Source organism: Rhodamnia argentea, chromosome 3 (genome assembly GCF_020921035.1).
Source record: "Rhodamnia argentea isolate NSW1041297 chromosome 3, ASM2092103v1, whole genome shotgun sequence".
NCBI classification, from domain to species: domain Eukaryota; kingdom Viridiplantae; phylum Streptophyta; class Magnoliopsida; order Myrtales; family Myrtaceae; genus Rhodamnia; species Rhodamnia argentea.
Window position 1 is genome coordinate 3,280,204 of NC_063152.1, and position 24,917 is coordinate 3,305,120.

General features: G+C 39.4%; 1 protein-coding gene and 1 pseudogene across 1 annotated transcript; both read left to right on the forward strand.

Moving 5' to 3' along the window:
- Window positions 1-4,994: 4,994 nt before the first annotated feature.
- On the forward strand, window positions 4,995-10,537 carry LOC115726919 (cellulose synthase-like protein E6). Its single transcript, XM_030657002.2, is given in 9 exon segments — window positions 4,995-5,312; window positions 5,652-5,973; window positions 7,823-7,963; window positions 8,048-8,179; window positions 8,300-8,512; window positions 8,867-9,094; window positions 9,267-9,614; window positions 9,876-10,317; window positions 10,320-10,537. Coding segments are annotated over 9 exon segments (2,148 nt in total). The 5' UTR covers window positions 4,995-5,040; the 3' UTR covers window positions 10,370-10,537.
- A 6,991-nt stretch (window positions 10,538-17,528) lies between these two features.
- On the forward strand, window positions 17,529-24,915 carry LOC115726920 (annotated as a pseudogene).
- Window positions 24,916-24,917: the final 2 nt, after the last annotated feature.

Here is a 24,917-nt window from a genome sequence, read left to right on the forward strand (position 1 = left end):
TACCCTTTTTAGAGAGGAACCTAGATGCGAATATCATAATATTGTTGGGCGACACTCATACAATGAGCGGTGAATCACACTCTAACAATAACTAATATTTTTCATTGGGTGATGTTAACCTAGTGCTCCTAAAGAACATAGTACAATGATCACTACCCTTTTTAGAGAGGAACCTAGACGCGAATATCATAATATTGTCGAGCAACACTCATATAATGAGCGGGTGAATCACACTTCAACAATATCTAATATTTTCATCGGATGACATTAACCTAGTGATACTAAAGAACATAGTACAATGATCACTACCATTTTTAGAGGGGAGCCTAGACGTGAATATAATAATATTGTTGGGCGAAACTCATATAATGAACGTCACTCACATTCCAACAATATCTAATATTTTCATTGGGTGACGTTAACCTAGTGCTCCTAAAGGACATAATACAATGATCACTACCATTTTTAGAGGGGAGCCTAGACGTGAATATCATAATATTGTTGGGCGACACTCATATAATAAACGGTGAATCACACTCCAACAATATCGAATATTTTCATTGGGTGACGTTAACCTAGTGATACTAAAGAACATAGTACAATGATAACTACCGTTTTTAGAAGGGAGCCTAGACGTGAATATCATAATATTGTTGGGCGACACTCATATAATAAACGGTGAATCACACTCCAACAATATCTAATATTTTCATTGGGTGACGTTAACCTAGTGGTCCTAAAGAACATAGTACAGTGATCACTACCTTTTTTAGAGGGAAGCCTAAACGCGAATATTATAATATTGTTGGGCGACACTCATATAATGAATGATGACCATCCACTTTGACATGCTATATGGTGCTATTTTCATATGAACTTGCAAAAATTGTCGGTCTATTATTGCATGTTTCTTGTATATCATAAGGTACCAAGAAACGTTGTGAATTCTCAAGTTCAACCGATGGAGATGATTCCACATTCTGTACAAGTACTATGAAATACACGACAATTGAATTAGGGGTGATTCATTCCCGAGTTGGGCTGGTTCCACTCAAGAATTGGTAAGCGGACTAGATTGAAATGGTCGCTTCGATCCGGCTCCCGGTGGGACCGGTTTGGTTTAGAGTTTTGACAATTTCATTCTCTTTAATCTTTAGAAGAAAAGGAAAAACTAAAAGAGAAACATGTCGATCCGGTCCAATCCCAACGGTTTTGCACTTGGAATTAGGAACCGAGACCGACTATTCCTAGTTCCAAAAACTTGGAAGTGGGAACCAAACCGGATCCGGATTGGTTCGGTTCCATGCACACCCCCTAAAGAGAATGAAATTATTAGTTGTTGACTATCTAAAAACCCGTATGTCACGATTATAGATCTTCTACCGCTTTGATGTGTTCTGATTGTTGCGTATCTGAAATCTCGATGCACTTGCCGCTCTTAATTTGAGCATAGTTGCAAGCGTTGCTTTATTTAATAACGCAAGTCCCCAGCCTATGCATGTGGCGTAAAATTGAAACATCATCCGGAGATAGAGGATTTTCATTCAGATTTCTGCTGTCATTGGTTGAATCAACTCCAAGAAAATTTGACTTCACTGGAATTTGGTTGAATCACCGTCTAGAAAAATCTAAGTACATCGTATTTTTTGCATGGCACTAGATCCTCGTTTATTTGGTGGGAAATGAATGATTAGTCAATTAAAAATATTTTCATTATTGACAATAATTTATTTCTAAATATTTTCGTGGATAATGAAAATATATTTTATTCATTCAATTTTTGTAATAATATGAACGATTACTTTTAGGAAGTTATTTTTCCAATCATTCATTTTTTGCAAAATAAATGGAAGCTTGAAATAATTAATCAATGAAAAAATAATTTTCATTAGCAACGACACTTTATGCCTAAACATTTACATAAATAGCGATATAAACGATCTTTTTTTTTAAAATAGTTTGGGAAAAATCCAAAAAAGGGCCCGAAGTCATCTTGTTTTCTCAAATAAGGGCCTCAAATGGACCTTGTTTCAAATAAGGGCCCGAAGTGATATAATATGTTTCAATTAAGGGCCTGAAGTGGCTATAATATTTCAAAAAGGGTCTAGCCTGAAGGGTATTTTCGTCATTTTACTTTTAAATTTTTTATTCTTTTTTCTAGTTTTTCCTTTTTCTAATTAAAAAAAAAAAAAAAAAAGCCACACAAAGAGGGCGCCGTCTTCTTCTTCATCGCAACTCCTTGCAAGGAGTTCATCGTCTTCTTCTTCTTCGGGCTTCATCCGCCTCCTTGGGAGTTCATGGCCCTAACCAACGAGGGACGAGCTCGCATCTACTTTGTGCTCCCCAAGTCGAGGCTCTAGCACCCGAAGGCCTCGGACATGGCGGCCCTCGCCGTGAAGGCGAGCATCGTGTGCGAGGCGTTGAGGCGGATCTCGACCCGTTGGCCACGCTTGGGTGAGCCAAGGGCGGCCTCGACCTCGCCCGGCGGCCGAGGCCGGCGGCCGACGAGCCGCCCCTCGCCGCCCGGCGAGGCCGCTACCGCCTCGCCGGTGGCCGCCACGGTGAGCTAGGGCGAAATAAAAAGGAAAAAGAAAAAGAAAGGAAAAAAGAGAAAAGGAAAAAGTTTAAAAAAAAGGGAAAATGACTAAATCGCCCATACTGGGCCCTTTTGAAATAAAAGGGCACCGGCCCTTATTTGAACAACGTGTATTTGGCCCTTATTTGAAAAATCGAGAGGACTTCGGGCCCTTAAACGAAATTTTCCCAAATAGTTTTCAAGTTATTCATTTTTCGTGAAACAAACAGTACTTTATATTCAAATCGCCATCCTTCAAAGCGCAAACGTCTCACCTCTCGTAATTATCCCACGTTTGAGATGGAAGGGACAAAGGACATGAGGTCGAGACGCCTTAAAAAAATAATGTGACATTGGCGCTTGGATCCAAACTGCAAATTGAGGAGGAGAATCATTCTCTCTTTCATCTCACCTCTCATTTGTTCAATGTTTTCTTTTGCCCTTCTCTCTGCATCGATCTCTTGAGCAAGAAGACCAGCTTGTGGGCTTCCATGGCGTGTGTGAAGACTGAAGCAGCGGCTGGGGCTCGTTAGTCTTAGGATACACGTAACATGCATAGACAAATAAAACAAAAAATGCAGCGGAAATAAATGAAAGATCCATATATGTATCTCCAAAGGCGTAGTTCATGCGTTTCAATCGAAAATCATATTAACGAAGGGGGTTAAACGAATTACCTATCGAAGTGTGCTAAACGAAATGGTTCGGATGTTCTTCGATTTGAAGTCTCGCAAGTGTCGGACCTCTAGTTTTGACACACCACCAATCGCAACGTCGAACCGGAAGAACGAACTCGCGAGAATCACCACTTTAATTGCGCTAGTAATATTGTGAAATCAATTTTCCGAGCTCTCTCGTATTTTGATCACCGTAAGAATGAAATTGCCAGAGAAGTTTTCTGTTTTTTTTTTTTTTTTCTCTCGCGCACGCACGCTGAAGAGAGAAAAACTGGTTTTTTTTCGCTCAATTAGCACGATCTGCACGATCAGCAACCGTTTGCTGATCGTGCAAGTGTGCTGCACGGTCAACAACCGGCTGTTGACCGTGCAGAACACGCATAAGTAAATGCACACGGTCTGGCCGTGTGCATTAACCTTTAATTTTTTTAATTTTATAAATAATAGTAACAGTTATTATTATTATTATAAAAACAAAAAAAAAATACAACTTTAATATATGAGCATTATGAACATATAAACATACGTCCACTTTGAGTGTACGGGTGCATCATATGCATGTGCGACTATGACTAAAAATAAAAATAAAATTAAATCATATTTAATTTAATTTCAGCCCGACTTAATTCGGTAGCCATTATTGTAAACATATCTGTAATATCGTCCTCCACGATCAACGTCATTATGTATTGGTTAAGGTATGTGACATCCTTAGGGTCATCACCGAGTTGGTAGTAAGACATACACCGACACATTAGTGCTTTCAAGAAAATTGATTGTCCCGATCAATCTTCGTGTCCCGCAAGCCATGAGTGACGTTTAACAATATGTCATGGGTACCCAGACAGTATGAATGCTTGAAGAACATAATAAACCCGTCAGCTTTGGCTACATCATATCTGTTCATATTTTTAAAGATAGATCAAGAGTCATGTAATGAGCCTATAAAAAAGCGTGTCTTGTGATCATTTTGAAATAGGTAAAGCGATTGTGAATATAGAACATTGAAAAGTCATTTTCGATCTCAACTTTTGTCTGTGAATTGAATTGTGAGTGCTTGTTGAGAGCCCTACCATCGATTTATCCCATCAGAGTGGCCCCAAGATTTGAAGCTCCGATCGGGCATAACTCAAACAGCCATGGCTTCGGGCCGCCAGCTTTGACCTTGAACGGAGCGACCATCCACGAACTCGAGCTCCAAGAAGGTGATGATGGACTATTGGAAGAAAAAGGTGCGACTCTTTCTTGACATGTAAGAACAAAATACTGCGTCAGCACCTCTCTTTAAAAAGTGCCAGGTACGTGTCAAATGTCGGGAAAATTATCAAAAAAGTCCTAAAACTTTCACACTTTTACTAATTAAATCCTAAATTTTCACATTTGAAATCACTAATGTAGATGCCGGCTTTCCTACGTGGTATCGTCGGCGTTGACATGAATAGGTTTTAATAAATTTTTATTAATTTTTCAATTATTTTATTTCCTTTTTTTCCATCCAAAGGCTACCAGCCCCACTAGCCCTTGGGCTAGAGTTGGCAGAGCCCTGGGCGATGGTCAAATTAAACGGAGTTAATGGAGGGACAACTTATAGTAATTTGATAAGCTTTAAGACTTAATTGCATTATTAAAAAGTTTAAGATTTAATTGAACTTTCACGGCAAATTTTAAGACATCTAGTACACTTTATAAAAAAAAAAAAGACTAGACGCAGCCTTCTATATAAGTATTGTCTACATCCTTCACAATTGCAAGTTGCAATACCAGAAAGGAAGCAAAACAAGAAAAAGAATGGCAGAGAAGAGTAATCTTCCTCTCTTTGAAACAAAGTTTTTCAGGAACCGCTTCATCTTCAGATTATACACACTCTCCATCTTCATCAGCATATGTTTCATCTTCTACTTTAGAATCCATCACCTGCCAGAGTCCAAGACAGCTGAGAAATTGGCTTGGCTTGGAGGTTTCTTCTCTGAGCTCTGGTTCACTTTTTACTGGTTTATCACCATCGTCGTGAGATGGAACCCTTCGTACCGCCATACCTTCAAGGACAGGCTTTCTCAGAGGTGTTCTCTGTCTCTGTCTCTGTCTCTCTCTCTAATATGTCTGATGAACTGATGGAAGAAGTTTGTATTTTTCAATCTAAAAGATCTTGACCAGCTGGTGGTTACAAAAATAATGTGCCAGTCACTAATATATTTATAATTTTCTCTTAGGATCCACTCTTCGAACGAAATTTTGTTTTAATTTTCGGTATGGTTTAGTATTGGCTTCGATCTCGTTATACCATCACAAAAACGAAATCTAGAGCGCGAAAACCGACGCAACAAAGTCTTTCTCTTGAAGTCATTACGTGAGATTTGGATTTGATCAGCTTGTAACATTGTTTTCACCAACTTTGTTAGGTATGGAGAGGTTTTGCCAGGAATCGACATATTTGTGTGCACGGCGGATCCGGTGATAGAGCCACCGACCATGGTGGTCAACACCGTCTTATCAGTCATGGCATACAATTACCCGCCAGAGAAGATGAGCATCTATCTCTCCGACGACGGCGGTTCGGACCTAACTTTCTATGCGTTACTTGAGGCTTCTCGATTCTCCAAGAAGTGGCTTCCCTTTTGCCGGAAATTTAAGGTCGAACCAAGGTCGCCGGAGGCCTATTTTAGGAAAGCTGTTGAGCCTCTGAATGATGCTCTCTGGTCCAAGGAGTGGTCCTCCATGAAGGTAAGTACCTCTTTCTCTCTCTGTCTCTCTGACATTCACATAGGTTGTAATAACCACAGAAAGGTCAGAGATCTTTTTGGTGGCAATTTATTCCAAACCAGGTTGAGGCAAGTATGCTTCAGCTTCAAACCCTGGCATTTGAATATTGGAAAAACACCAGCAAAAACCCTAAGCTATTTTCACTGTAACACATTTATTTTAATTTTTTTTTTGTGATATCGAAAATTTCAAATTTGTATCCGTGTGACAACATTTTTTTATGACACAAAAAATTTCAAATTTATATTAATGTGATGCATTTACTTTAAATTATTTTTTTGTGACATAAAAAACCCCAAACTTGTAGGCTTGTGACATATTTACCTTATATTTTGAGGTAAATTTGTCATATGGATACAAGTATAGGATTTTTAGTGTCACAAAAAAATGTTTAGGATAAATATGTTACACTAGTATAAGTTTGGAGTAAATATGTCACATAGATAAAAGTTTGTGATTTTTTGTGACACAAAAAAAGATTTAAGGTAAATGTGTCACAATATATATAGTTTGGGATTTTTGATGGGCTTTTTTCCTTGAATATTTGAACAGATCTCCACCTAAAAGATTAGTTTGATGATTGTCGGATTTAGGGTCCGTCGTTCGTCCGTGGTAGAGGACAAAAATAAGTTCATTAAGTCCGCTATAGCTTACATATATTGCTAACACATCAATTACGCGCAACTCGTGCTCCATGCAACTTGTTGCTTGCCAAACAACTTAAATCTGCTAGGTCGCCGAGCTCCCATTTTTTTTTTTTTTTAAACCCTAAGCGGATGACTAGATCGCCTCAATGGATCTCTTGAACTTATCGAGCTAACTCGTCGGGAGCTGTAACTTTATGTTATTTCATGAGGTGCAGTAAGACACCGAAGACTATGGCCCTGTACTCTTCTTCTTTCATGATGAGACCGACAAAATTAATGGTTCAGATGATATTGATTTTGACGGTCCATAGACCATGCAATAACTTCTGTTTTAAAAATTATCGAACACATTGAACGGTAGGTGTAGAAAAGCCTTCGACTTCGCTATCCTACGATATTTTTTTCTCAGGATTTTTGTCGCGAGAGAGAGGCATTTCCGTATGGAGTTTTTCTACGATGTTTTTCGTCGAGAACGATGTTTGTGGCCTGTGATCTTCTACGTTAAATGAGGTTTTGTTCTTTTTGACAAAGTTCCACACTTCACTCCAACAACGGAGGACCATGATGCACCGGATTGTGGCGTCAAAATAGTCCACAAAAAAAGACAAAGAAAAAGACATCGGTCCATTTGGAGACCACCACTTGAAAAATAAGGAAGAAAATTATCTTTTTTGTCCCGAGACTTTCATGTTTCCTATAATCAAGTCCCCGTGTTTGACCCAAAAAAAAGTCCCCGTACTTTTTGTGTGTCTAATCAAGTCCTTATAACTTTATAAATTTTCTAATCGAATCTCTCGGATACCTAATCCAACCAAATTCAGCTTACATGGCTGGAGAATGACGCCAAAGTATGATGCAGAACGTATGAACGTGTATTAAAGATTTTAGCTGATAGAGACAACGTCAGAGCACGATGTAAATAAAAATTTAGACATATGGACACTCGTTACACAATAGTGTCTTTCGACTACCGTGTCATTTGAATCTAGAGTGATTCTATCAACTTGGTATTGGTTTATTTGCCATTGCCAATTTCAAACCAAGGTGACTCATTCCAACTTACACATAATTGTAAATGATACATATTTTTAGTTTTCTTTTTATAATGAAGGAACACATATGCTTTAAAAAATTATTGTGCCCTTTGGTTTTGCTCATGATAGAACTTATACGAGGACATGAAGAAACGCATCGACACGATAGCGGAGCTGGGACGGATTCCGGACGACATCCGTGAGCAACACAAAGGATTTCTTGAATGGGACACCGTCTCAAGCCGGAGAGATCATCAAACTATTCTTCAAGTACTATGAATCTCCAACAAAGAAGTTACTGTTCTAATCTTCATGCTACATCAATGACATGTTTCTGCTGATTCTTTTCTTCAGATAATGATCGATGGGAGGGACGCCATGGCCGCGGACGATGAAGGACAACCTCTCCCAACTCTGGTGTACTTGGCCAGAGAAAAGAGACCACAATACAACCACCATTTTAAAGGAGGAGCTATGAATGCACTAGTAAGTACCAGCATATGACGATCACTGCTGTTTCTTTATGCTCTGGGATCGATCGAGGGCTTAAAAGACGATCATGGTGCTAATCTTTCGGTTTTTTTTTTTTTTTTCTGGATCATATAGATTAGGGTCTCGTCGAGGATCAGCAACTCGCCCGTCATCCTCAACGTGGACTGCGACATGTACTCGAACAACTCGGACTCGGTGAGAGATGCGCTGTGCTTCTTGATGGACGAGGAGAATGGCGATGAGATCGGTTTTGTACAGTTCCCGCAGTGCTTCGATAACCTTACCAAGAATGATCTATACGGCAGTTCCTTGAACGTAATAATGCAGGTAAGCCACTTCAAGAGGATGTTGACCCGGCACTGTCCCTGAACTGTGGTGCGGTGTCTGATTCAGTCTCTATATGTTAAATGTGCTCAATGCACTCCCTTACTGTCTTATTCTATAAACTCTAAATTCTGTTTAGAATTTGTAAACTGGACTAAAATGGGTTACCACAACTCAATTAAACTCATGAATCGAGCTTGAAATCATTACAGCAAATTCTAACGTGTGGACTAAATTGTATTTAATCAAAAGGAGGCTGATAGACGCATTGAACGTATTAATTGAAGGGATAGGACAACTACATTGGATGAGTGAAGACATTACAATAAGTTTTAGCGCATTGTACGATGCTTGCAGGTGGAGATCCATGGAATGGACACCAATGGTGGACCTGGGTACATCGGCACTGGGTGCTTTCATCGGAGAGAGACACTGTGCGGGAGAAAGTATAGACGGGGAAATAAAAGCGAGTCCTTGAGGTGGGATCACCACCAGAGGATACAAGACAGTGCAAGTGTCCTAGAAGAAACATGCAAAACACTTGCCAACTGTGGTTATGAAGAGAACACTGAGTGGGGAAAGGAGGTCTCTCTCTTTCTCTCTCTTCTTCATTTGAATGTCCTAACATGCACATATACATCATAAGAGCGATTAAGTCTATGTCATTCTGAGTAAGTTCAAAGATTAAGGAACAAAAGCAATAAAGTCTCTTACATTATTCCGATTTTGATGAAACCAATTCTTGTCTGAATTGCAGATGGGTCTGAAGTATGGCTGCGCAGTCGAGGATGTCCTTACCGGTCTTGCGATACATTGCAGAGGTTGGAGATCGGTCTATTTCAACCCCGAAAGGAAAGGCTTTCTAGGAGTCGCCCCGACAACATTGTTGCAGTCCCTAGTTCAACATAAGAGATGGTCTGAAGGTGATTTACAAATCTTCCTATCACGGCACTGTCCCCTGCTGTATGGACATGGAAAAATCCCCCTGAAGCTCCAACTTTCTTATTGCGTCTGGTTGCTATGGGCGCCAAATTGCTTGGCTTCTCTGTACTATGTGACCATTCCATCACTCTGTCTTCTCAGAGGCATCTCCTTGTTCCCCAAGGTAAACTTAGATGACCTTTCTTGGGAGGATTAATTTTGATTTAGAACTTTCTACATGTATCTAAACAAGCAAGTCATTAAAAAAAAGAAAAATTCCGGCTACAACCGCTCTATTATAGTTTGTGCTAGCCATTTGATCAACCTTAATCTGGCTACTCCACAATATAACATACTTGGCTGTGATATAACCGAAGTGCAGGGGCATCCACATATATCTTTGATTCAAATGTCATTTGCTAGATCTAATTGTTTCTTAAATCAGGTATCAAGTCAGTGGAGCTTCCCATTCATCTACACCATTATAGCGACTAGTGCATACAGCGCCGGAGAATTCATATGGTGTGGAGGCACTCTCCTTGGTTGGTGGAATGACCAAAGAATGTGGGTCTATAAGAGAACGACTTCCTATGTCTTTGGCTTCTTGGACAACATTCTGAGGCTGCTGGGTATTACCAAGTCTGCCTTTGTCGTCACTGCGAAAGTGGCAGATGACGATGTCTCGAAGAGGTACGAGCAAGAGCTCATGGAGTTCGGTGCACCCTCTCCTATGTTCACTATCCTTACCACCCTTGCTTGGCTCAATGCATTGATCCTCATTGGAGTTTTACTGAAGTTAGCAATGCTCGGTGACACTCCAGACCAGCTGGCTATGCAGATCATGTTATGCGGCTTGCTAGTCTGTGTCAACCAGCCTCTATATGAAGGGATTTTCTTACGAAAAGACAAGGCAAGAATGCCCACCTCAGTGGCATATAAATCCGCACTCTTTGCTCTAGTAGCCTGTTCTTTAGTCTGGGTATAATCTACCATTGCACTGTATTATCGGCTAGAAGTCGCCGGAACTTCATAAATATTTGTATCATATGCTAGCCATGATACAAAGTTAAATGCCATCAGGACCTGATGAGAAAGACTTTCTGCTGCTTTAACTTTGCCCTAGTTTGTGGAGTCTTTTATCATTCCCATTATTGCCGACCTCAACGTTATTCGCCAGATATTTATTTTAATATAGGCCAGCCACGGAAGTAGCTGAAGCCACATAGTACAAGGCGATGGTTTAGCAGAGGTTTTGACAGACTAAGTGTAGGTGTGGAATCAAAAATCAGAACTTCTTGTTCTTGATATTCCCCTTTTATATAAAGGCACACATCACCGCCTCACTCTACAAATTATCTCTGCATGTCAAGAGAGATTTTTTTACTGTCATCCTTATCCACGCTATCCTAAATACTTCGACACTATTCTTAGTAATTTATTATGCATTCTAGACTCTTCGGCATATCCCATATGTCACTGGATCAATTATTTTAACACTTTTCCTGAATCCAAATTCTTTTGATACTCCAAGCATGTTTTGTCATCCAACTAATCCTGCCCGGTCGTCGTTAGTGTGACGATGAGTTTAGCCGTTGAACTTGGCCGTACCAAATGGCACAGTCTATTGCTCCTCGTAAGTATATGAGAATTTTCTTAGCAACTCCAAAGTGAATTTGACTCGGACGTTGCACAAACCGTGATAGCAGAATTGCTGCGTATGTGATGTCCGATCGTGCAGCAGTGAGATATAGCATACTACCAATTAAACTTCTGTAGAGAGAGGCACCTAAATTTTGATTATCCTTTATTATTAGTTTTTGCATAAAAAAATTAGTGCTAATTTTAATTATAAACAAAAAATAAATAAATAAATTCAAATCAATTTTCCATGCATGCATGCATTACATCAGCATTAATTTGGATCCACAGCAGAGGATTTGTCCTTGTTGCCCGGTGATCAGGACCTCTTTTGACGAGGAGAACAGGTGCCATGCCACTGATCCTTCTGCTTTGCCCGACGGTCCCATCCGCTGCTGCACCTGGCGACTATGCTTTCCTCATCTGCTGCGATTTCTGATTTGCTCCTTTGCTGTGGCGTTTTCTTGCTCCATAACCGTGGCCGCTGCTGGACCCGAAGCTGCTGCTGTTCTTCTTCTTCTTCTTCTTTTTTAAGGTCCAATCTACGTTGATTCCGTTAAAATATGTCTCGAATTTGAGCCCCGCAAATAAAGTCGGATGTGAAATTATCTATTATCCGTTGACGTCCGAATATTTTCAAGTTGAAGAAAGTTATTCTGATTTGTTTTGATATCAAATCGGCCAAGGAAAGGATAAGAAAGAAAAAAACAACAGAAAAGTCAAAAAGAGAAGTCCAATCTTGGACTCGTTGACCGACTCTCTTATCCATGTTAAAGTCTGCAACCTTATCTTCTCTTCACACACACACACACACATATATATATATAGAAAGCGTGGGTGGGTTTTTGGCAGAGTAATACTCAAGCCTTGAAGCACCGGTTTTGCGCAAGTGCTTGTGCCCAGAGTTGCAGAGGAGTTCTTTTTGCGAGATAATTGATTTCTCCGGAAGTTCCATGACGTTTGTGTTCTAGTCGATAAATTCTTGTGGTAAGAATTTATGTTTTAATTCCTTTGCAAGTTCGAGAGATTGTTTCGCTAAGAATTGGGGGCTAAATATTGTGTGCGTTCTTGGATGTAATTGGGGCTGGAAATGTTTGAGTGACTCGAGTGTGATCCGTAATCTCCGTGTATCGCTTGATCTATAGTGGAATTCGTTGTTGCTCTTCCCGCGGACATAAGTCTCTATGACCGAACCACGTACATTTGGTATCCGATTTATTTTCTTGTTCTATCTATTTTATTGTTCGATCGCTTGTTTCGCACAACTGATTCAAATCACCGAAGGTCTCTGTCATTGCTGCTGTTCACATTACATGTGGGCAGCATTGAAACCCGTCGATTCAAATCACCTTTGTCATTGCTGCTGTTCACATTACATGTGGGCACCATTGAAACGCGTCGAACGTGAGTCCCAACTGTTGGTCCCTCGTGCCAAAACTTGGTCTGTCAATTTAGGCGCAAATTCATACTTGGAAAGGCAATCTTTGGGAAAAATATTATTTTTTTCCCTATTTGAGATTATTGCATATCTTGTCATATCTTGCATTGCATAAATGTGGGTATCTTTTAAAATACAGATTGATTAGGAAAATTTTCTTTCCTAGTCCACAACTTTCCATGCGATCGATAATGTCCATCTTTTAGATTATTGATAGAATACTCAATTAGACAAAGATTTGGGTTCAAGCGTTAATCGTAGTATTGCGAATCAAAGATTGGATAAAATATTCACGAAATATTTCAAAACTTGATTGATATATCCACTTTCTCGATTAGCATTGATTGGCATATTCACTTTCCTGATTTGATTTGAATTTTTTGATTGTCATATTTTTTAGAATATATCCGCCGCATGATGTAATCCAAAAAATTCTAAAATATTTGCATTCATTCACTTTCCATATTTGAAAATTGCATATCTTTTCAACAATAGCATCACGTAGACAATTCCATCTAATCCTTTTTGTAAATAATTAGATTAGATTGCATTTTAGCATAGAAATTGCATGTTTAAATATTATTCTATGTCTAAAATAATCTATCTTTATATATTAGTGTTTAGGTCAATTTAAACTCTAAAATATGCAAGATAAATATTGTTTTGGCATAGTTCTATCTTAGGAAATTAATTCATCCAAAAATATGAAAAATCATTCATCCTTGCCATGTCATCCATGCCATGTCATCTTGGTCACGTCATTATTTCTTGCCATGTCAAATTAGGTTGCATTTTAGCTCAAATTGCATATTAGAATTGCATGTCTAGGTTTTAATTAATTTACACGTCACGTAGTTAATTTAATTAAACCATGGTCTCACTTGTACATTCATTTAATTTAATTTGCATGTCATCTAGTTTAGTATGGCATTTAATTCATGACATTGCATCATTTAGAATAGGTTCATTCATTCATATAAAAGATTGAAAATGAGAAAAAAAAATTATGTGGCACATGCTCCCTGGATTATATTGATTTCTGAATGTTTAATTAATTGATTATGCACATGCATGATAACTTTTGTTAGTAGCTTAGGTTAAAATCAATTAATGTTGCTTTTTCAAATGATTTTTCATGAAATAAAATGGTACCAAAAGCGCTTTAAAATAATCTAATATAATCAAGTCCCCGAACTCTTAATCTACGCTTCGTAAAAGTAATTTAGTTATCTCGCTAATTTACTTAGGTTTCTAATCGACCTACCAAAAAACGATTAATGGTGACTCTAATTTAAAAATCTTTGCATGTTAATTAATTTGAACCATAAGTTGCGATTTGGTATGGACTTGGGAGAGTCCGAGCTGAGTTAGTTAAATAATTAACATAATAATCTATTAGCCTGGAATTTTTCTAAATTTTATGTCGCGACAAGAGGTGTCATCTTTTTTTACTCCATCTTATTTTTGTAGTTTTTCATTTGTCACGAGCGGTGTTGCAATTGCTTTGCAGTAAGCAATCTTGAATTTCTTCAAAAGGTTTTCAACATATTTCTTCTATGGGATGAAAATTCCTCATTTTGGTTGACTTCAATGCCAAGGAAGTAGTCCATCAAGCCAAGGTCTGTTATCTCGAATGTCTTCATCACTACTTCTTTGAATTCTTGAATCATCTTCTCATTGTCCCATGTATACATGAGATCACCCACATATAGAGAGACAATAAGCATGTCAAATTTACCTTGGGTTTGATGTAGAGAGTTGGCTCATTCATTCTCCTCCCGAATCCTTATTGGGTGAAGCATTTTTCAATTCTGCTATACCACGAATGGTGTGCTTGTTTTAACCCATATAGAATCTTCTTGCGCTTTAGAACTTTTTCTTCTTGGCCTTTGATAATAAAGCCTTGAGGTTGTTCCACATATATCTCTTCTTGAAGATATCCATTTAGGAATGCTAACTTCACATCTAGTTGATGTATCTTCCATTCTTTTGTGTTGCTAGGACTATGAGCACTCAAATAGTATCTAGGCGAGCAATAGGAGCGAAGGTTTCAGTATATTTAATACTTGGTTGTTGTAATTAACCTTTCGCCATGAATCTTGGCTTATGCTTCTGAATAGATCCATCTACATTAAGCGTCGTCTTGTGGGCCCATTTGACGCCAATGATCCCTTTGGCTTCGTAGTGATCGACTAGCTCCCAAGTTTTATTTTTCTCTATCACTTTGATTCCTTCCTCCATGGCTTTTATCCAAACTTCCTCTTTGGATGCCTCTTCTTTAGATTTTGGAGTAGATTCTTTTTGTGTCATGCAAGGAGAGGATGGTGGTGTTACGTAGGGAGCTGTGGAATCCGATGCTTCATCTTCTCCTTGTGTTGTTGACTCCCCACGTGCTGGTGGTATGTCCGGTAAGGTGACATATTTCTTCTTGATCTTCTCTTCCTCCTACTTAGAGGGGGTACTCTCGTTAAACTCAATGTCTCGACTGTTCTTGAGCATCTTAGTTCTTAGGTTGTAGACGCAATAGCCTTTTGATTGGTTGTTGTAGCTGAGGAATATTCTGTCCTCTTCATGTTTCAACCGCAATTTTATTTTGGACGGCTTTAGTTGGTCACCTATTTAGATGTATACAGCAATGTAGACTACTTTTCTCGGAATGAGTTGGGAAGGCCTTTCTCTTTTGGCATGGACCTTGCTATCTCCATGACGGTCTTTCTCAAAGAAAGTAGACTCACATAGGGGTGAGCGGTTCCAGGTTCCTTACAAGTTCCACCCGGAACCCGGAACCTACCCGTCGGAACAGGTTCCTCATTTTTTGGAACCTAGAACCTACCCGTCACACCTTAGAACCCGGAACCTACCTCGTCACGGGTTCTAAGGGCGGTTCCACGGCACCCAAGAACCTATCAATTTCTTTTAATTTTTTATTGTTAGTTAAGCAAAATGAGAGTGAACACTACAACATCTAAGAAAAAGTAGATGTGAGTGATTTTAGGCTATGTACATGTTGCATTTAGAACCCGAAACCAATCCATTGGAACACGTTTATCTTTTTTTGGAACTTGAAACATAAAAAATTGTTTGGCTCCAAATTATACACTCATCATCGGATGCCATAGAACATTGTATGATTGTGCAAAAATATATACCAAAAAAAATATAAAAATTTATTTCAGAATCTAGGGTCCGGGTTCTAGGTAGTGGAATCTGGAACCTATCCGTTGGAACAGGTTCCTCAATTTTTAGAACCTGGAACCTACCCACATATCTTGGAACCTGGAACCAAAGCGAATCCTACGGGTTCCGGTTCCAAGTTCTCGGTTCTACCCTAGAACCATGCTCACCCCTAGACCCACATCATTCTTGTCTAGTCATCGATAAATAGGATGAATTACTATTCTAATGAATGTGGGAGTCCTCATTGGACCACACACATCCGTACGAACTAGCTCCAATTGCTTTTTAGCTCTCCTTGCATCTCCAGATGAGAAGGATTGCCTTTGTTGTTTTCCAAGGAGACAATCTTCACAAAAATATGAAATTTCTAAAATGGGTAGAAAGTCTCTCATCATCTTTTTTTTTTTTTTTTATGAAGAATTTTTAGCCCAGCAAAGGTGAAGTGATCAAATCTCCAGTGCGATAAACATGAATCATCTAGTTGAGCTTTCATTAGTATATCTCTACATATTCCCATCGAATAGGAAAATTCATGTTCTCCATCTTAACAGAGGCAGTGAAAATTTTCATGTTTATCATAGGTAATGTAGGCATCTCCTCTCAAGTATAGAGAATACCCACTTTATATCATTTGGCCTAGGTTCGGTAGATTTTGTGTAAGACTGGGGACGAGATATAAATAATGAATATATTTGGGATCTTTATTTGTTCCGATGACAATAATGTATTTTCCTTTCACATCGACTAATGCGTCGTTGCACAATTTCACTTGGGATTCCACTATCTGTATCGGTGAATATAGATTTGTCCCCTTGTCATATGATTGTTACACCACTATCAATGTACCATGTATCAGTTTTCTTATCATTTGCCTCTTGGTCCGCATAGAATGTGTTGTCTTTACTTTCTTTTTCTTCAATGTAGTTGGCTCAATAATTCCTTTTGTAGTGACAATCTTTTTCTACTTTGCCATATCTTTTACCAAAGCGGCATTGTGGTTTATTTCTTAACCAACAATCTTTTTCCAAATGATTAGCTTCCTTGCAAATATTTCCTTTTGAGTAGTTTCTCCTCCTCTTTTATTTTTCCATGAGCCTCTTCCATCATTTTTAGATTGATGAGACCATATATTTATTTTAGATTGGAAGGTACTGTCCATTGAATCTTCATTGTGTGCCATTATTCTTTTTTGTATGCTTCTAAAGAGCTAATTAATTCACTTACTACAAGGTTGTTGAATCCTTAGTTCCTTCTATAGTTGTGACAATAGGAGAGCATGGGTGGCTCTCGCTTGAGGCCAACGGAGGTTGAGGCCGGGTGAGGGAGGGAAAAAAGGAAAGGGAAAAAGAAATACCTAAAAAGAAAATAATTAAATAAAATATTGTAAAAAATATTTTAAAAAAAATGTCTAGGTCGGCGCCGGTGATGACACATAGGACAATCGACGTTTACGTTAGCAATTTTTTTTTTTTTTATCAATAGGACTGAATTGGTAAAATGTGAAAAAGTTTAAGACTGAATCTACAAATCTAAAAGTGTTAAATTTTTTTTGACAATTTTCCCAATTGTCCATGTAAAAGGACATGAAAAAAAAAAGAGAATTGCTAGCACAACAGTCTTTGGGCAGAGTAACAGCATCTAGTAAGCCACAAATTCTTGAAGAAGTGGACTCCACAATAATTTACAATTGATTATTATTTATTCTTTGCGGCCTACAATAGACATTTATTCTCAGAGTAGATTAAGGACACCCATTTCCTCATCCCTCAAAAAAAAAAAAAAAAAACTAGACACTGCCTTCTATATAACTGTTGCCTAATTGCTTCACTCGCTATAACAAAGAAAAAGAATGGCAGAGAAGAGTAATCTTCCTCTCTTTGAAACAAAATTTTTCAAGAACCGCTTCATCTTCAGATTATACACAATCTCCATCTTCATCAGCATCTGCTGCATCTTCTACTTTAGAATCCGTCACTTTCCAGAGTCCAAAGCAACTGAGAAATTGGCTTGGCTTGGAGCTTCCTTCTCCGAGCTCTGGTTCGCTTTCTACTGGTTTCTCACCATCGTCGTGAGATGGAACCCTTCCTATCGCCATACCTTCAAGGACAGGCTTTCTCAGAGGTGCGCTCTCTCTCTCTCTCTCTCTCTTTCTCTCTCTCTCTCTCTCTCGCATATGTCTGTTGACCAGCTGGTTGTGATAAATGTTATGTGCTAATCAACAACACCTTGATAATGTTTTCTTGGGATGCACTCTTTGAAAATATTGTTGAAATTTTCGGTATGGTCGAGTTTTGGCCTTCATCTCATATTTGCCATCACAAGAACAGAACTTAGCCTGCAAAAACTGGTACGAGAAACTCTGTCCTTATAAAAGGGGACGTGGAAAGGAATTGTCTGAATTCCATCCCTACCGTGAGGTTGTTTGAATGAACTGTTTCAGGTACGGCGAGGTTCTGCCGGGAATAGACATATTTGTGTGCACGGCAGATCCTGCGATAGAGCCACCGACCATGGTGGTCAGCACCGTCTTATCAGTCATGGCGTACAATTACCCGCCGGAGAAGATGAGCATCTATCTCTCCGACGACGGCGGTTCGGACCTTACTTTCTATGCGTTACTCGAGGCTTCTCGATTCTCCAAGAAATGGCTTCCCTTTTGCCGGAAGTTCGACGTCGAGCCAAGATCACCGGAGGCCTATTTTAGAAAGGATATCGAGCCGCTGAATGATTCTCTGTGGTCCAAGGAGCGGTCCTCTATGAAAGTAAGCGCCGGTCTCTTTCTCTCTTAGTGTACCATCTTTTTTCAGAACCGGACAAGAGCCTTATCCTAATTAACTACAACAACCAGTACCTTGAACCACGAGAGTGTTGAAAGCGTAGCAGAAACTCGATACCTTTACTCGGAAAGATCTTTGAGAGGGAGCTCAATCCTTCAACATATCTAGTTAGACCCACCTTTACTCAAAAGTTTAAGCCAATGATTTATAAATTAGCTAAATATATTAATTACTTAATACCACATAAATTTTTTGATGTGTGATTTCTCTAACATAACTCATACGTGTATCTTAATATAAAGTTGGTTTATAGTTTTTTAAACCAGGAACTGAACAGGTCGACTTCGAAATTGACTTCGAATCAAAACGGTCAACCAAATTTTTTTTTTTTCTTTTTTCTTTATTTAGCAAATCAAGCAAATTCATTTTATATTTGTGATGTATAATATTTCCCATAAAAAATAAAAAAAAAAACCGTAAGACCGATAACTAGAAATGAAAGCAAAATGTACTTAAGAGATTTAGGGTGGGTTCTCGAGTAAGACCAAAGGTTCCTAGTGTAGAACCGGGAACCGAACCAATCAAGGCTGGTTTCCAAATTTTCCACGTTGGACTGAAATGATCCTCGTGTGAATCGGCCTGAAACCTGTCCGATAAGACTTTTGGTTCGGTTCTCGGATGGAACCAGCCTGATTGCTCGTATCAACATGTACTCTTAACCTACACAAAGCTCTCTCGCATTTTATATGATCGTAAAACTTAAATAATTGAGATCTTTTTTGTGGCAGTTTACTCCAAACCAGGTATGCCTCAGTTTCAAAGCCAAGCATTTGAATATTTGAACACGTCTCCACCTAAAAGATTATTTTGACGATTCGTGAGAGTTTAGGGTATGTCGATACGTCAATGGCAGAAAACATCACATACGCTCAACACGTGCTTCATGTAGTTTTGTTAAAGCTCCCATTTTTAAATCCCAAGTGAAGGCAAAAAAAAATGGGAGAATTACTAAAGAAGCTAAACCTATTGTAATTGTACCAATTCAATCCTAAAATTTTTTTGATCGATTCAGTCTTAAACTTTTTGCAATTGTACAAATTCAATCCATCCAATCAATTTTAGTTGCCCGACGTTAACATGAAAGCCGGCCGACGCCGATCGTCCAACAACAAAACATTTTAATTTTTTTAAATTCTTTTTCTTCCCTCTTCTCCAGCCTAGTAGCCACCGACGACCGGCCAGAGGCAATGGCTGGCCACTAGCGAGGTCGGCCTCATTAGGGATCGGCGAGGATGATCTTGCCCAGCCATAGCGAGGCTTGACCTTGCCATTGTTGGCCGAGGCCGGGCGAGGCACGACCGACCTCACCCGGTGATGGCCTCTCCAAATCTAGGCTAGTGAGGCTTAGCCTCGCGCAACCATGGCGGGGTGAGACTCATCCAACATCGGCTAGAGTCCATATTAGCGCCGACCAGTCAAAATTGGACTAGATGGATTGAATTGGCACAATTTGCAAAATATTTAAGACCGAATCGACCAAAAAAATAGTTTAAGATTGAATTGTCACAATTGCAATAATTTTTGAGTGTTTTATGGTAATTTTTCCGATGAGAAAATTATGGATGATATGCAAAGTTATCTAGATCGGATCTACCTACATAGCTGATGAAATTAATGGCTCATATGACATCGGTTGACGTGGTCCATAAATCATGGAGAAAATTGTCCAAAAAGTAATAAACATATTGCATTTTTGTCAATTCAATCTTAAATCTATTAATTTTGTCAATTGAATTTTAATCATTTTCACATTTTGTCAATTGAGACTGTCCGGCTAATTTTTGCCCGAAATGGCTGACGTGAACCCCGGTTGTCTTACATGGCATGGCCGACATTGACATTGACAACTTTCTATAATTTCTATAAATTTTTAAATTTTTCTGTTTTTCCTTCTACTTGTTTTCTTTTCCCCTTTTTCCCTCCGTCAGGCCACCACCGGGCATTGTCAATGGCCCGCGGTCTCAGGCAAGGGACGCTCGGGCCTGAGCTGGCAGTGGCGGGGGTTGCCCTTTCTTTATGGAGATCTCGTCTTCTCAATTATCCAAAACGTTGAATGGTAGATATAGGAAAAAGCCTTTTTTTTTCTTCTCCGTCGTTCGATTCTTTTACAAGATTTGTCGAGAAATTGAGAGAGAGAAAAGCATTCCTTTTGCAGTTTCTCTTCGACGTTTTCACTGAGAACGATGTTTATGGTCCACTGTCTCCTACGTGAAACGAGGTTTTGTTCTTTTGACAAGTTCCACACTTCACTACAAAATGATGGTCGCACAGAATCTTTCGACCATTTCAGTCCATCCAGTTATCACCACTTAAATCAAGAATACCTTTCGTTTCAGTACTTTCACGTTTTTTTTTTCTAATCAAAACCTTCTACTTCCATAAATTTTCTATTAAGTCCCTCAGACTCTAAATCCTACTAAGATTCAGCTAATATGGATGGAGGACGATACCAAAATAGGACGCCGCTAAAAGATTGATGTTGACAAATTTAGCCTGAGAAGTATGGTGCGAATAAAATTTAGCCAATACAGAAGTCCCCAATGGAAAAAAAATTGTCCGTGTCGAAGCATAACGCCATCGAACAGTCACGTTACAACTGGATTTGGCAAGATTTAGTGTCCGACCCAGCTTCATTAGAAGAATTGTGGAAGCAAGAGGACTTGATTAGAAGAACAAAAGTCGAATTTCGAATATTTGAAATAGGAGAGAGATAATTGGCAACGATGAATGATCGAATTATAGGGACGGGAATTTTCAAATTAATGTCACTATGCGTGGTTCTATCAACTTGGTAACGTATTGCTCAGCATAGCCAATTTCAAGCCAAGGTGACTCGTTCCACCTTCCACGTAATTGTATGATATGAATGATATATAGCAAAACTTAAAAAGAACTTTGCCCTTTGGTTATGCTTATGACAGAACTCATACGAGGACATGAAGAAACGAATCAAAGAGGTAGCGGAGTTGGGACGGATTCCAGATGACATTTGTGAGCAACACAAGGGATTTCTCGAATGGGACACCGTCTCGAGCCAGAGAGATCATCAAACAATTCTTCAGGTACCATACATCTAGATTAATGTTCTAATCTTTCTGCCCCATCAATGGCATGTTTCTCCTGATTCTTCAGATAATAATTGATGGGAGGGATCCCATGGCCGTGGACAGTGAAGGACAGCCTCTACCAACTCTGGTGTACTTGGCAAGAGAAAAGAGACCACAATACAACCACCATTTTAAAGCAGGAGCTATGAATGCTCTGGTAATCCTCAACATACAGTATTCATACACATGATTCACCCAAAGCACACATTTTTCATATGAAAGAGAAGTGAAGAACATCAACTTGTACAGATTTCTCTATGTATGTAAGCCAGGATCTTGCTCTTGGATCGATTGAGGGCTTGAAATACGATCTTGGTGCTAATCTCTATGTTTTTTCATGGATCAAATAGATTAGGGTCTCATCAAGGATCAGCAATGCGCCCATCATCCTTAATGTGGACTGCTACATGTACTCAAACAACTTTGACTCGGTGAGAGATGTGCTGTGCTTCTTCATGGACGAAGAGAATAGTGATCGGATTGGTTTTGTACAGTTCCCGCAGAACTTCGATAACCTCACAACCAATGACCTGTACAGCAGTTCCTTGAACGTAATAAACAAGGTAAGCCACTTCAAAGGGATGTCGACACAACACTGTCCCTAAACTTTTCTGTGATAACCCATTCAGCCTCTATATGTCAAATGTGCTCAATGCGCTCATTTAGCTGTTCTAGTCAATCGTTTCTACAGTTCTGTGAGAATATGCACACCAATGACTCATATTTGCTTAACTGCACTAAAATGTGTAACCACAACTCAAATTGAACTCGTGAAGTGAACTTGAAATCACAAGTCCCAAGTCAGCACATATCCATTGGCAACTCAGCAAATTCTAAAGGGTGAAGTAACATGAAGCTAATTAAAAGGAGGCCGATAGACTCTACCAGACAAATTAAATTGAAGGGACAGGACAAGTACACTGGGTGACTGAAGATATCATAATGACTTTAGTACACTCTATGATGATTGCAGGTGGAGCTCCATGGAATGGACACTAATGGTGGAGCTCCGTACATCGGCACTGGATGCTTTCATAGGAGAGAGGCACTGTGCGGGAGAAAGTATAGACGAGGAAGTAAAAGTGAGTCCTTGAGGTGGGATCACCACCAGAGGATACAGGACAGTGCAAGTGTCTTAGAAGAAACATGTAAAACTCTAGCCAGCTGTGGTTACGAAGAGAACACTGAGTGGGGGAAGGAGGTTTCTCTCTCTGTCTCTCTACATTTGACTATCCTAACATGCACATATACATCATGAGAGCATATACGCACGAGTACACATGCATAAGCTTGAGTCATCCTCATGACTAATTAAATCCAAGACCTTGGCTTGCTCAAAAACTAGTCAAAACATGTTAACCATATGGAGGTTTCACCTGCATTTTCGAGCCTTTTGAGTATTTTTCAAAATTATCTCTAGAGAAACTTAGTCAAAGAACGGAAATCGGGGAAGAAATCAGAGAAGGTTAAGCATTCTGCACCATATTCAGTGGATTACAAGGGAGCAGTGCTTTCTATAGTCTACAACTAACAAGCGAGAAGCAGTTTATAAGTTCATGTAAACCGAGCTTAGATGATAAACCTCTCATCTAAGACTCTCTATGTCGTTTTGATTAAGTGCAAAGAATAAAGAACAAAAGCAATTGAGTCTCCTATATCACTCCGGAGTTTGATGCAACCAAAGCTCCGCTTATATCATATTATTCAAAGACTGCACTGGGAAATTCAGCCGTTGGAACTGAAATAGACCACACAGAGCATGCTTTCGAGCAGTACAAATATGTTAACATACACATGCAAAAGCATCCGTGAAACAAGTCTTCTCTGTATTGCAGATGGGTCTAAAGTATGGATGCCCAGTGGAAGATGTCATTACCGGTTTTGCAATCCAATGCAGAGGTTGGAGATCGATCTATTTCAACCCTGAACTGAAAGGCTTTCTAGGAGTTGCTCCCACAACATTGTTGCAGTCCCTAGTTCAACATAAGAGATGGACTGAAGGTGACCTCCAAATCTTCCTGTCACAGTACTGTCCTCTGCTGTATGGACATGGCAAAATCCCCCTGAAGCTGCAACTCTCGTATTGTGTCTACTTGCTATGGGCAGCAAATTGCTTGGCTTCTCTGTACTATGTGACTATTCCATCTCTCTGTCTACTCAGAGGCATCTCCTTGTTCCCCAAGGTAATTAATTAGATGAGCCTTTTTTGGGAGAAAACTAAATTCGATGCCTCAACTTTCCACATGTATGAATATACACGTAAGGTTGGTCCTGGTGCTAAAATCTCAAAACACTCAAGTCATAAAACATTAGATAAATTCCAGCTATACGCCCTCCATTATAGCAGTATTAAACTGAAAAAGTGTCAAAATCAAGCCCTAATAACTTGTGCTAGCCATTTGATCAACCCTGATTTGGCTACATGACAGTACAACCACTGGGCTATGATATAACATAGTACAGGGGCATCCACATCAAAATGTCATTTCCTAGAGCTAATAGTTTCTTGAACCATCAGGTTTCAAGCCAGTGGAGCTTCCCATTCATCTTTATCGTTATCACGACTAGTGCATACAGTGCTGGAGAATTCATATGGTGTGGAGGCACTCTTTGTGGTTGGTGGAATGACCAAAGAATGTGGGTCTATAAGAGAACAACTTCCTATTTCTTTGGCTTCTTGGACAACATTCTGAGGCTGCTGGGTATTACCAAGTCCGCCTTTGTCGTAACTACAAAAGTGGCAGACGACGATGTATCAAAGAGGTACGAGCAAGAGCTCATGGAGTTTGGTGCACCCTCTCCTATGTTCACAATCCTCACAACCCTTGCTTGGCTCAATGCATTAAGCTTCATTGGAGTTTTACTGAAGTTAGCAATGCAGGGTGAGTCTGTAGACCAGCTGGCTATGCAGATCATTTTGTGCAGTTTGCTAGTCTATGTCAACCAGCCTCTATATGAAGGGATGTTCTTTCGAAAAGACGAGGCGAGAATGCCTACCTTGGTGACATATAAATCCGCAGTCTTTGCTCTAGTAGCTTGTTCTTTAGCCTGTGTATAATCTTCCATTCCACTGTATTGGCTAGAAGTGGCTGTAGCTTCATCAATATTTGAACCATACACTGGACATCACACAAAGTACGATGCCATCAGGACCTGATGAGAAAAACTTTCTGCTGCTGTTGCTGTATCCTATTTTGTGCAGTCTTTACATTCCTATTTTTGCTGATCTCAATGTTATTTGTTGTACGGTTCAACAAAAGCGAAAACGTTGAGACCTCATTCTTTTTACC